The sequence below is a fragment of the Balaenoptera musculus genome, chromosome 15, assembly GCF_009873245.2.
Source record: "Balaenoptera musculus isolate JJ_BM4_2016_0621 chromosome 15, mBalMus1.pri.v3, whole genome shotgun sequence".
Taxonomy (NCBI): Eukaryota; Metazoa; Chordata; class Mammalia; order Artiodactyla; family Balaenopteridae; genus Balaenoptera; species Balaenoptera musculus.
The window spans coordinates 14,177,589-14,191,686 of NC_045799.1; the positions used below are offsets into that span (position 1 = coordinate 14,177,589).

Below are 14,098 nucleotides of genomic sequence, written 5' to 3' on the forward strand. Positions count from 1 at the left end.
GGAAGGAAGAAAGAACACAGCAAGCAAAAATATAGGTAACTGCAATAAACTGTTTTCCTCTTGGGTTTTCTAAATTATGTTTAATGGTTGAGGCCAAAATTATGACATTGTCTGATGTGGTTCTAAATGTATGAGGAGGAAATACAAGATAATAATACTATAACAGGGTAAAGTAAAGGGACATAAAGGGAGATAAGGTATCTATACTTTACTGAAATTGGTACCAGTAGACTGTGCTGAGTTATGTACATACAATGTAATAGCTAGAATAAGCACTAAAAAATCCATACTAATAAATGCACTCAAAATCACTATATAAAAATCAAAATGGAATTCTAAAAAATGTTCAAGTAATCCACAGGAAGGCAAGAAAAAGAAAACAGAGAAATAAGAGAGATAGAGGTAGAGATAGAGAATAGATAGAGAACATATAGAAAACAGAATGGCAGATTTAAGCCCTAATATATCAACAATTATGTTAAATGTAAATGGTCTAAAAACACTAATTAAAAGACAGAGCCTAGCAGAGTGGAGTTTTTAAAAGCATGACCCAACTGTATGCTGTCTGTAAGAAACACACTTCAAATATAATGATATATGCGTATTGAAAGTAAAAGGATAAAAAAATATATATGGCAAATGGTAGTCAAAAGAAATCATAAGTGTCTATATTAATATCAAAGAAGGTAGACTTCAGAACAAAGAAAGTTCCCAGAGACATAGAGGGACATTATATCATAATGAAGGAGTCAATACACTAAAAGATTTAGCAATCTTAAATGTGTATATGCCAAGCAACAGAGCTACAAAATATGTGAAGCAAAAACTGATAGAACTGAAAAGAGAAATAGACAAATCTACATTTATAGAGACTTCAACACCCTTGACTCAATAATTGATAGAATAAGTAAACAGAGAATCAGCAAGGCTATAGAAGAACTTGACAATACCATCAAACAACAGAATCTAGTTGACATTTATAGAACAGTCCGCCCAGCAACAGCAAAATACACATTCTTTCAAGTGACTATAGAACATATAGAAAGATAGTTATGCTGGACCATAATACAAACCTCAACAAAGTTAAAAGAATTGAAATTATACAAGGTTATGGTTCTTTGACCATAGTGGAATCAAATTAAAAATCAGTAACAGAAGGATCATAGGAAAATCTCCAAACACTTAGAAACTAAACACCTCACTTCCAAATAATCCACGGGTCAAAGAAGACATTTCAAGGGAAAATAAAAAATACATTGAACTGAATGATAATGAAAATACACCACATAAGATTTGTGAGACACAGCTAAACCAGTGCAGAGAGGGGGAATTTTTATCATTAAATGTATACATTTGAAAAGGTGAAAAAGATCTCAAATCAATAATCTAAGCTCCCACTTCAATGTCCTAGAAAAAGAAGAGTGAGAAGCATGGAAAAAAGAAAGATAAGCCTAGAAATCAATGAAATTGAAAACAGAAAGACAACCTCCAAGCATTGTTTCTTTGAAAAGAGGATTAAATTTAAAAATCTCTAGTAAGACTGACAAAAAGAGAGAGGAAAATGCAAGTTACCAAATGAATGAATCAGGAATGGATGAATGAATCAAGGATATCACTATAGAACCTGCAGACATCAAAAGGGTGTACTAGAAACTCTACATGCAAACATTTAACAATTTAGATGAAACAGACCAACTCATCAGAAAATATAAACTACCACAATGTACTCAATATGAAGTAGATAATTCAAATAGCCCTATAACTATTAAGAAAATTAAATATAAAATTTTGCAAAAAAAAAAAAATCTATAGGCCTAGATGGTTTCACTGGGAAATAATACCAAACACTTAAACAAGAATTAACACCAATTCCATGCAATCTCTTCTAGAAAATAGAAGAGAAGGGAACAATTCCCAGCTCATTTATGAGGCTAGTATTAACCAGATACCAAAACCAGACAAAGGCAATAAAAAAAGAAAAACTACAGACAATATCCCTCAAGATTATAGATGTAAAAATCTTTAATAAAATATTAGCAAATAGAATTCAACAAAATATAAAAATAATTATACATCATGATCAAGTGGCATATTCCCCAGGGATACAAAGCTGGTTCACTACTTGAATACCAATCACTGTAATCCATCATATTAATAGGCTAAAGAAGAAAAATCATTTGATCATATTAATTGATGCCCCCTCCCAAAGCATGTGATAAAATTCAACACTCATCCATGATAAAAACTCTCAGAAAAATAAAAATAGATGGGAACTTTCTCAATTTGGAAAGGAGCATTTACAAAACACCTACAGCTAACATTATAGTTAATAGTGAAAGATTGAATGCTTTCTCCCTGAGATTGTGAATCATGCAAGAATGTTCTTTTTCAAACTCTTATTCAACCATAGTGCCTGAAGTTCTAGCCAGTGCAACAAGGCAAGAAAAGTAAATACAAGACATACAGATCTGAAAGGAAGAAATAAACCAGTTCTTATTTGTAGATGACATGATTGTCTATATAGAAGTCTGAAGGATTTGACAAAAAAAAAAACACAAAAAAAAACCTCCTAGAATAATTAATTGAGCAAGATTTTAGGATATAAGATAAACATACAAAATTCAATTTTATTTCTATATACTAGCAGTGAATATATGGATCCTGAAAAAAATAGAATACCATTTACATTGCTCAAAAATGCAGTACTTATGTGCAAATCTAACAAAACATGTATAGGACTTTTAGGCTGAAAACTATAAAATGCTGATCAAAGAAATCAAAGAAGATCTAAATAAATGGAGAGACATACCACATTCATGGATTAGAAGAGCCAACAGAGTAAAGATGTCAATTATCTCCAAATTGATATGCAGGTTTAATTTTTGTAGATATAGATAATATTATTCTAAGAATTTACATAGAAATGCAAAGAAACTAGAATATCTGAAACCATTTTGAAAAAGAAGAATAAAGTGGGAGGAATCACTGTCCCTATTTTCAAGACTTATTATACAGTTACAGTCATTAAGACTGTGTGGTATTGGTAGAGGGATAGACAGTTAGATCAATGGAACAGAATAGGGAAACCAGAAACAGATCCACCAAATATGCCCAACTGATTTTTGACAAAAGTCCAAAAGCAATTCAATGGAATGAAGATAACTTCTTAAACAAGTGAAGCTGCAGCAATTGGTCAATGGTAGGCAAAAAAAAAAAAAAGAACCTCAATCTAAGCCTCATACCTGATATAAAAATTAACTCATGGACTTAAATATAAAACATAAAACTATAAACTACCAAACTTCTAGAAAAAAATGTGAGAAAAATCTTCAGGATCTAGGGCTGTGCAAAGAGTTTGACACCAAAAGCGTGATCCAAAAAAGGGAAAATTTGATAAATTTGACTCCACCAAAATTACAAATGTTTGCTCTTTGAAAAGTCTGTTAAGAGGATGAAAAGCCAAGCTATAGACTGGGAGAAAATTTTTGCAGACAACGTATCTGTCAAAGGACTGGTATCTAGACTATATAAAGTACTCTCAAAACTCAACAGCAGAAAAAACGGTCCAATGAGAAAATGGGCAAACAACGGGAGGAAATAATTTCCCCCAAAGAGTATATACAGATGGCAAAGAAGCACGTGAAAAGATGTTAAACATCATTAGCTGTTAAGAAAATGCAGACTAAAACCACAGTGAGATATCTCTACACTCCTATCAGAGTGGCTAAAATAAAAAATACCACCCCAGTACTGGCAAGGACGTGGGGAAACTGGCTCACTCATACATGGCTAACAGAAATGTAAAACAGTGCTAACTCTTTGGAAAATCGCTTGGCGGTTTCTTAAAAAACCAAGGGTGCAACTACCATACAATCCAGGATTGTACTCCTGTGCATTTATCCAAGAGGAACAAAAAGACTCCTCCAGGCTCCAACCCACAGATGACTGACCCACCGTGGGAGAAAATAAGAAAAACAATATCAATAGCAATAACTGCCAGCAGACCTCTTGTCTAGTAGAGACCATTATTGTCATCACCCCCACTTTGTGGTTGAGAAGACTGAGGTTCAGAGGCAGTTGTCAAGGCCACGCAGCTAGTATGTGGCAGAGCCAGTACCTGAACCCACTTAGTACTAGTAAGTGATTTCATCTTCCGATTGTCAGTATGGCCCTTTTCACGGGAGAGTAAGGAAGGGTTCAGCCAGTTGCCCCAGGCCACATAGCTGGAAAGTCAGGAGGTTTAAACCGGAGGCTACTCTGCCTTCTGGGCTGGAGTCCTGTTCCTTAGTTCTAGGGTGAAATTTTCCTAACTTTCCCGGATCTTTTTCGCCCAGTCCCAGGGGAGCAGGCACCACCCTTTTCCTCCGGGAGGCGCAGGGAGAGGGCGGGTCCCCAAGCGCAGTCCCCTCCCCAAACCCTCCCCCAGGCTATAAGCCGGAGCCGGGGGGCCAGGCGCGGGCAGTCCCGGACTGGCCCGCTCCGCGGGGCGATCGCGCAGATGGCGGCGCTGGCGACAGTGGCCAAGAAGGTGTGGAGCGCGCGGCGGCTGCTGGTGCTGCTGTTCACGCCGCTCGCGCTGCTGCCGGTGGTCTTCGCCCTCCCGCCCAAGGTAACGCCTCCTTTGCCTGTGGGCCCCCCGTTCCGCGCCCTGGGCGGCCGCGCAACAGGCAGGACCCTCTCCTCCCGAGCCTCTGAGGCGGGACACCGCTGAGGTCCCAGTCTAGACAGATTTCACCAGACCCCCTCGACCGTCCCCCCTTTACCCTGACTTGGACGGCTGTGAACACCTCTTGCCGCAGTTCCCCTTTTCCAGCTGCTCCTTGGAGCCTGGGTCCCACCTAGCCTTCTGGATCTTCTCACTTCTACAGGAATGATTTCTTTTTATTGAGCTCTAACTATGGACTTGGCGCTGTGTTGCACATTTCACTTGATAATCACAAGGAACACTTGATGAATGCCAAGCTGTGTAACCTGGGGCAAGTCATTTAACCTCCCTGAACTTCAGTTTACTCATTTGTAAACATGGGGGAAACGATAATGCCAATCCACTGGGTTGTGGTGAATATTAAATGAGGCAATCTATGTAAATCTCTTAGAACTGAGCCTGATAGTAAGCTTAGTCACAGTAAGTGCCTAAGAACGCACAGGCTGGTCTTATTTCCACGCGCCTTATATGATGGGGACGGCCAAGGTTTAATAAACGCTTACCGGGAGCAAGGTGCAGTGCTAAACTTTGCTTTATGTGCATCATCATATTTAGTCCAGACTGAAAGTGCCCCTCAGAGGGGGAAGATTATTTACCCCATTTTCCAGAGGAGAAAACTGAGGCTCGGAGAGAAGTGACTTGCTCACAATCACACAGCAAGCAGCTGAGTGGGATTCAATCCCTGGCTTATCAGAATCCAGAACATGACCTGTTTCTAGACTCTCAAAGGAAGTAATCCCTAGAAGATCAAAGGCTGTAGATTGAGGTCAGGAGTGTCATGATAAAAGTCACCACCAATGGGAGCTGGAAGGAGATGGTACTGCAGGTCCCTGTTGGGTCCCTCACCTCTGCTCAGCCCATTTGCAGCATCATGGGAGGGCACTAGGCTCATTAGACAAGGCTTCTACCTCCAGGAAGTTGTTTCACTTTCCCTCAGTGAGATAGTAAATGTTCATAAAAGTAAAAGTAAAGAGAGTGTGTAACTTAGTGATGGATTACCCAGCACCACCAGCAGAGACCAGGGGAGCTGGGAGAGGTGTTCAGAGAGGGATGCCTGGAGGAAGGAGCCCTCCTTGGGCCCAGGGGGTGAGGAAGTGATACGAAGGAGATGGTGTCAGGAGATCCAGGGCAAGTTCTTTGGTGTGGAATTATCCAAGCAATTAGACTTTCTTGACATGCAAGAGAAAAACAATAAATCCTGGTGTAAGGATTAGTTTGCTTATTCAAAAACTAACCCACCCCAGACCACTCGCTGACTTCAGGACCTTGGACCAATCTCCTTTCTTCTTTGGGTCTCCCTTTCTTTGTCTATAAAATGAGGCGATCTCCATGCTAGCTTCTGAGATTTGATGTGAGGGGCTGAGTAAGGAAGTTACCTCGCTTTGTGAAGCATCACCGGTGGAAGGCTGGATGGGTCTGGGAGGTCCCAGGCGGAGCTCTGGGGAAGAAGTGATGAAACACACACAGTCTCTCTCCTCAGCAAGGGGTTCTGAAAGCTTCTCTCTGCTCTGCCCTCTAGCAAGATTTGTGACCTCAGGGGCAGGTCCAAGTGTTATGGGGCCTGAAGCATGTACTATTTAAGGGGCTCTCTTTAAGAAAAAGCATACAGATTTACAGATACAAAATTCAGTACAGGGTTTGGGAATGGCTCTGAAGCTTAAACTTCATTAGCTTCACAGAGAATCCACTTCCATATGATCCCCAATGTGCACATGTAACAGCGAATGCCTGACCCTCTGCGATGGTGGTGAGCCTAATAAATAAAGTGTTTCATTGAGTGCTTCACTCTTCTTATGTGCCAGGCTCCATGCTAAGAGTTTCTCAGGCATTGTCCTATATAATGTCCACGTAATCAGGGAGGCAGCTGCTGTTAGCGTCCCTGTAGTACAGGTGAGGAGATGGAAGCTCAGCAGGGTTAGGTGACTTGCCGAAGGTCACACAGCCAGTACAAAGCCAGAATGCAGTGTCTGTACTTCTAACAGCTGCATTTTATACTCTTTCTTTCGTTATAATTGACTAAGAACCTCTCCTGTTTCCCTACAGATCCCTGGTGGGTACTCTTGGTGTGGCCCTAGATGTCACTACCTTTTAAAGTGGCTGATAAGCCAGGGCCTCCTCCCAGGAGGCAGGTCTGACTTCTTGGGAGATCTTAGCCTCCCTCAAAATCTCTGTCGGCACACTCAAAGCCCCCTCCTCCATGTAATATGCACGTATTTATCATATTATATTATTATTATATCCTTGGATATTAATAACTGACATGTCTCTTAATGTACAATGTGAATAAAAGCATCCTTAGAGAATAATGAACAGAGAAAATTGCTGTTTTTATTGATCTGTGACATACATTTAAAGCAAACAGAGTGGGTGTGCTCTGCACACATAGTTTCAAGACAATTCCTGTAATCGTAACCAGTTTTAATCCCGTGATAACCTCCCCAAACAAAGGCTGGCAGTCTAAAAAAACATTGTGCTTTCTGTGCAAATGAAGCTTCAAGGCAAGTGTCCTCCGTGTCCACCCCACCCCCAACATCAGATTGCTGCTTCTAAGCCGCTCTCACCTGGAAACTCTGGAGCCACCTATGCTGGTCATAGGGTACACCTGGGTCCCCAAAAACTTTTGCAAAATTGTAGGTATCGGGAAAGAAGTTTGAGATCCTTGGCACTGATCATTTGCCCCTCGCTGGGTTCTGTTTTTCCAGCTTGATAAGGTCTACAGGCCATTGCTGCTCTGATGTTCTAGAAGTCTGTGTGATCGAAAGGGTTGGTTCTCATACACCTGTCCCCTGGCGACTGGTGAGGGAGGCTGCAGGGAGGCTGGGGTTAATCTGAAGGGTAGAGCCAGGGGGTGGGGATGGCAGGGGATGGGAACAATTCTTACATTATGTCCTCCTGGCTTGGAACCCTGTCAGCAGGGGTGAAAAGGAGTGGGATGCCCTTCTGGAATGCAGTGGCTGCAATTTCCAGGGCCACTGGGGATCATGGCTCTTGCCACAAAGAGTGCCAGAGACTAAGGAAGTGAGGACACTGCCAGAGGGACCACCTCAAAGTTTTCCAAGAATGGGCATCTTGGGAGGTGGATATTAGAGGACCGGCCTTGGGCAGCTAGAGGGGACGGATGAGACTATTAAATCAGGCTTGCAAATCTGCACCAGTCCCATGTGTTTGCAGAGAAATCTTGCCTCCTTTCCCTCCTTACACCCACTGAAAGCAAATTTAGCTGGACTGGCCATCTGGCCAAGATGAGTTCTTACAGTGGGTACTCATAAGTGACTCTTTCTAAGGATGCTTTGAGGAGGAGGAGTTTGGGGGAGGGGGTGCTCTGGGCAGGACTGCTGCAGAGTGTTCTACAGGCTGTGCACTGCACAAGGAGACCTGAGGAGGCAAAATGAGACTGAACCAACCTGCACTCCACATGCCAAGCTGTGTACTCTGGTGCAGTGCTGGATCCACCTGAGGAAGAGCCCCTTTTCCCAGTTTGCACAAAGGCGTCAAGTCTGGCTAGCAGCACACTTGTTCTGGGGCGGTAGTACATCTGTGAAGTCAGAGGCCCACTTTTTTTTGCATATGCCTAATTCTTGGGTGGAGGAAATTCAGGTGGGTGACCAGGAAAATGGTTTTTTCATTCCCAGTTTTGAGTCTTTGGAATCAGAACTGGATTCTCATTCCACATCATTGCTCTGTGACCTTGGGCAAATCATTTGGCTTCTCTGGGCCTCAGTTTCTTCATTGATACCATGCCTATAACATCACCTTCCTCCCTGGTTATTATTTGGGCCCAATGAAATCGTATATTATACTTGCACCATAACTTCTTACTTTTTTATTCAACACTCAAGGTATGTTTTAACTCTCCTATTTTGCAGATGAAGAAACTGAGACTCAGAAGTAAGATGATCAAAATAGCATGGGCCTTGGAGCTGGGAAGACCTGGGTTTGGGTCTTGGTTCTGAAACTGTGAGTCAGGGAGCTTGGGTTGGAGATTTCACATTTCTGAGCCTCGGTTTCCTGACTTGTGAAGTGGGGAGAACTCACATGCTTCCCAAAGGACTACTATGGGACTTAATTAAGAGAAGATACAGAAATTGTCCAGTGCTGTGTCAAATGTGGTGGGAGTTTATAATAATAATAATTGCTAAAAATTTTTTCCATTTGCCCCACACTGTTTTACATGCCTTTCACATTTTAGTTCATTTACTCTTCACATCAGCCTTAAGAAGTAGGAATAATGATTATCCCCATTTTTACAGATGAGGAAAGTGAGGCCCAGAGAAGGACGGAAGTTGCCTGAAGCCTCACAGTGAGCTGTGAGTGGCAGGGCGGGGGTGAGTGCCTCCATCTCCCTCTTCTTGTCCAGTGATTCCCCCATCTCAGGCTCCCAGTCATCACTGTTTTATTCTATCAACATTTCAATTAATCTCTGAAGCCTAACTTCTAGATTAGGGATGCGGGGAAGCAGAGGTCAAGCTCCCTTATTTTCGTTCAGATTATAGTAAGCCCTCAAGAAAGGATAGGAACAGCTAATATTTATTGATTACTTACTAGAAGCTCAGGCCCCCTCTCTCCCTCTGCACCAGCCACACTGGCCTTCTTGGTGTTCCTTAAATATCCCAAGATTGCTCTCACCTCAGGGCCTTTGCACTTACTGTTCCCTCTGTCTGAACTGCTCTTCCCCCCAGGTGTCTGCAAGCCTTGCTCCCTCACTTCATTCATCTTAGTTCAAAGATGAACCTCCTCAAAGGCCTTCCCTGGCCACCCTATCTAACATAGAATACAAAAAATCCTTTACACTTTCTTCTCTGCCTTATCTTACTTCATGGTCTTCATCACTATCTGCCAATATATTATGTATTTAAGGAACGGGCAAGTCAGAGTAAGCAAACTTAGGACTGGCTAGTTCAAATAATTTCAGTGGGCTCTGGGACATAGACACTGTCCCTAGTTGTTTGGTCCCTGGCCCTGGATGATTACGGCAGGCGGATAGTGGCCTGGAGTGAGAGAGCCCAATAAAGGAGGTGGTTGGGGGTGTGGGCTCTGGATTGGCTGGCTTACATTTGAAAAACTGATGCACAGGTGAGTTGTTTACTATCTCTAGGAATTAGCTAGCCCTGGGAGAGGCAGACACTCCAGGTTTAGCAAGGTCCCAAGATGCCAGAGCATCAGATTCAGAAACTTGAAAACATGGTTGTTACAATCTCCCATACTCTTCTCTTCTCTCACTATGGTCCAGCCTCATAGGCCTTCTTTTGGTTCTTTAAACCTGCCAAGCTTGTTGCTACCTCAGGGCCTTTGCACTTGCTGTTCTCTGCCTGGGATGCTCTTGCCCCTGATCTTCCACAGCTGGATCTGTCTGGTCATTTGGGTCTTAGCTCCAAAGGCACCTCCTCCAAGGAGTCCTCCTTGATTACCTTTTCTCAAGAACACTTACTCTCCTCACCGTACAAAGCACTCTCTAAAACAGCTTCCTATTTTATTTCCTTCATGGCATTCATCCCAATCTGAAGTGTTCATTATCTGTTCACTGTCTGCCTCCGCCACTAGGCTGTGAGTGATGTAAGGGCAAGACCCGTGTCTGTCTTGTTCCCTGCAGCATCCCCAGTGCCTAGGACAGCGTCTGACACATAGTAGGTACTCGGTAAACAAGTGAATGAATGAATTTGCATTTGAACTCAGGTATCTCTGATTTCAGAAGACGTGCACTTTCTAAAACCCCAGACTGCTACTAATTTGTGGAAGATTTGAGCTGGAATCGGTGTTTCCAGCCCTTTCGTTTTTCAGTTGGGAAGACTGAGGCCCAGAGGGCACATGGAGGGACTTTCCCAGCCCCTCCCAGCCAGGTGGTCCCAGAACCCTCATCTGTGCCCCTTCCATGCTCTCCCGCCAGGTTTCACCCGTTGCCCATACAGACCCCTTGGCCTCGGAACCGCTCCTCTGAGGTCCAGCCAACTTTCCACTTTCCCGGAGCTCCTGCCAGGTGTGTAAACAGGCCAGTGCGATTCCTGGTGATGCGGCGGGGAGCAAGATCGTGTTTCCTGACCTAACTCGGCAGGACAATGCCCTCTGGACTGATGAGCAGGATTTCAGACACCCTCAGACCTTGAAGACACAAAGTCAGCATCCTAGCTAGGCTGGACCTGGCCAGGGCCTGGAACAAGTGACACAGGTGTGCCCGAACTGCTCTCTCCAGTGGAGATGCACCAGGGACGAGAGAGATACACAAGGCCACGCCATCTCTGGCAAGCCTCCATTTCCTCATCTCAAAAATGGGCATAATGAAACCCACCTGCTTGGAAGACTTGACAGTGCCTGACGCATAGTAGGTACTTGGTAAAGAATTGAGGCTCTTTCTGTTATCTGCAAAATAGGGGTACCAGGCTCTCAGCTCTGTGTACTTGTCCCTGAAATTCATAGGGGGAGGGGCAGCCAATGGGAAGGAGCCTGTGCTGGGCGGGGGGTGGAGGAAGGCAGGAGGACTGATACACAGGACAGAACAGTGATCCCCAGTCCGATAAAGACATTGGAAAAGGTCTGGGGAGGCCAGCATGCCCCTCCTGGCCAGCCCAGTGGTTCCCCTGCCCAGTTCCTTTTGCTCTACTCTTCTGCGGGGTCCTCTCTCAGTCTGGGCTGAGAGAGGGATTTGATTTCAGCCGTATTAAGCTCTCCTACAGGAATGTGCTGGTCCCTGGGAGGCTCAGGAAGTGAATTCAAGTTTGTTGATGTCCTGGGCCACATGCCTTATTCATACTCTCTCCTCTGTCCCCCAGGAGGCCTCCTAAGAGCCATAGTCAACACCTCTCTAGCATTTATGAAGTGCCAGGCACGGTTCGAAGCACTCAAGATATGCTTGCTAGCTCGTTTATGCTCGCCCTGGCTCTGTGGCGCAGGTGCTGCTATTATCCACATTCATAGATGAGGAAACTGAGTCACAGAATGGTTCAGTCACTTGCCCAAGCTCCCACGTTTTGGATGTGGCAGAGCTGGGATTCCGACTCTGGCATTCAAGCCCCAGAGTCTGTGCTTTTAGCTGCTGTGTGACGCAAGGGTGATGGACCCATTTTACAAATGAGAAGGCTGAGGCTCAGAGAGGTGAAGTCACCCGCCACCTCACGGCCACTGAATGAGTAGTGAGGCTGCCAATCGAGCGTACGTCTGCCTTGTTGAAAGCCCACACTCCTTCGTGGTTCAGTGGAGGCAACGGGGAAAGGAGTGATTGTGCCGGGTGTGGTGGGGGACATTAAGAAAGGCTTCCCAGAGGAGAGACCTGTCATTCTGACACTGGAATGGGAGTTTGGAGGTCTCAGAGGGGCCTGAAGATAGGAACTAACGTGGCTGGTCAAACATGATAGGTAGGAGCTTGGATTTGGGTGCTTGGGTTCAAATCCTGGCTTTTTAATATGCTGTGTGACCTTGGGCCAGTTACTTAACTTCTCTGTGCTCAGTTTCCTCATCCGTGAATGGGTATGATAATAATTAATGATGCTTGTAAAGGGCTCAACAGATGTTGCCTGCCTTCATGGATTAATCACTGCCTGTGTCCTGGGCTCTGGGAAATCCTTTAAATCAGGGTTCTTAAGCATTTTGCTCCCCAGGAGACATTTGGCAGTGCCTGGAGACATTTTTGATTGTCACAGCTGGAAGGAGCTGCTACCGGCATCTAGGGATGCTGCTAAACGTCCTACAGTACACAGGATGGCCCCCACAACAAAGAATTCTCGGGCCCCAAATGTTAGTGGTGCTGAGGTTGAGAACCTCTGCCTTCAATGCGTTAGTTTGTTTCATCCCCCAGCAGGCTGTGAGGCAGGCACAGTCAAGTCCAATTTTCTGTCAGGGACACTGTGTCCCGGAGAGGGGAAGTGCTTGCCTGTGGACACACAGCCTGGCCACAGAAGGCCTCCCAGGGTGGAGGGGATTTGGAAACGGAGGGCGTTCCAGGCAAGACAAAACACCCCCTGGCCCTCCAGCCCCGCTCCGGGCTCTGCTGCATGGAGCCGACCCGTTCCCTCTGCCCTCTGGGCTGTCAGCGGGCGGGAACAGCCTCCTTTCCCTTGGCTGGGAGAAATAACAAGAGAGGCCCTTGTTTGCTGCCACCCACAGCCCGGATTGTCCCCTCAATTTCACATGCCGCTTGCACCTTACTCTCATGACAATCCACTTTGCTGGCTGGCTTGGGAGGCCTGGAGAGTGGGAGAAGGAAGGAAAAGTCTTCCTGCTCCTTTTAGCCATTTCCTGCCCCTGTCTGGAGCCCCCTTGGATTTCTCTGGAAAGGGCTGGGACTCAGCAAAACTTCTCCTGGTGCCCGAGCTGGGCATTTTACAGCACAGAGTCCAAAAAACAGAAGTGTAGGCAGTTTCCTGAGACATGAGTCCTGGGAACGTGGTCTGCTGTGCCGACATCTGGGACTAGAATGTGAGGTCTCCAGGCCTGGGGGAGCTGGCAGAGGCCTGATGCAGGGCCCTGCCCGCGACCCAGCTCCCACCTCTTGTTGGGGAAACTGAGGCTGTCCTGAGAGGCTCTTCCTACCTCCACTTAACTGGCCATCTACCTGGGAGACCTGGCTTCCTTTCCTGCTCCTGATCTTCTGTGGGATCTGGACCTCCTTCAGACCTTGGCTTTCCTTCACTGGACAAGGGGTCTGCCCAGGATCGCTGGGCTGGTTTGTCCCCCAGAATCACTTTCTGAGGGGGAGGGGCAACATCATGAGAGTATGAACTCTAACACCAGATTTCCTGGACTCCAGAACGGCTCCCCCACTTCCTGGCTGTGTGACCTTGGGCAAGTTACTTAGCCTCTCTCTGCCTCAGTTTCCTCCTCTGTGAAATGAGGTGCACTAATGGGACCCACCTCAGAGGGGTGTTGTGAAGATTGGTTCAGATACCTAAAATACTCTGGGCTGCTCCTGATCATAAGAGGTATTAGGTAAATGTCTGTTGTTACTATGGTTGGCAGTAGTAGTATTGTTATTTGCATTACAAATGAGCCCATGGATCCCGTGGCAGTGCTTTATAGGGGATGAGACTTTCTTCTGCATCCTACTGGCTTCTTCCCTTTACTCTCTGTGTAGGTTCTTGGGTTCTCTGAGCCTCCATTTCCTCCACTGTATATGGAGTAAAGCTCATCTCCTAGGAGCTGCTGGGAGGATTAAATGAGATAGTGCTTATTCAGAGAAAAATCCCAGTGAAAGTTCCCTTTCCATTCTTTTTTTTTTTTAATTAATTTATTTAATTTATTTTATTTTTGTCTGCGTTGAGTCTTCGTTGCTGCACGCAGGCTTTCTCTAGTTGTGGCAAGCGGGGCTACTCTTCGTTGCGGTGCGCAGGCTTCTCTTTGCGGTGGCTTCTCTTTGTTGTGGAGCACGGGCTCTAGACGCACGGGCTTCAGTAGTTGTGGCACGTG

At 45.1% G+C, this 14,098-nt stretch overlaps 1 protein-coding gene across 6 annotated transcripts in view; it reads left to right on the forward strand.

Moving 5' to 3' along the window:
• Window positions 1-14,098, forward strand: part of SLC13A3 (solute carrier family 13 member 3) — an 86,990-nt gene that overhangs the window by 4,738 nt on the left and 68,154 nt on the right. The window contains exons 1-3 of one of the 6 annotated variants that reach the window (XM_036825372.1): window positions 4,524-4,609; window positions 8,572-8,662; window positions 10,590-11,025. The exons of 1 other annotated variant lie outside the window; for it this stretch is intronic. Coding sequence is in view for 1 of the 5 variants with exons in the window: in XM_036825369.1 (XP_036681264.1) it covers window positions 4,499-4,609 (111 nt within the window). In the remaining 4 variants the exon portion in view is untranslated. Of the gene's footprint in view, window positions 1-4,498; window positions 4,610-8,571; window positions 8,663-8,955; window positions 9,031-10,589; window positions 11,026-14,098 lie in introns of those variants that run through there. 4 more of the 6 variants (XM_036825373.1, XM_036825370.1, XM_036825369.1 and 1 more) reach the window with 4 other exon arrangements.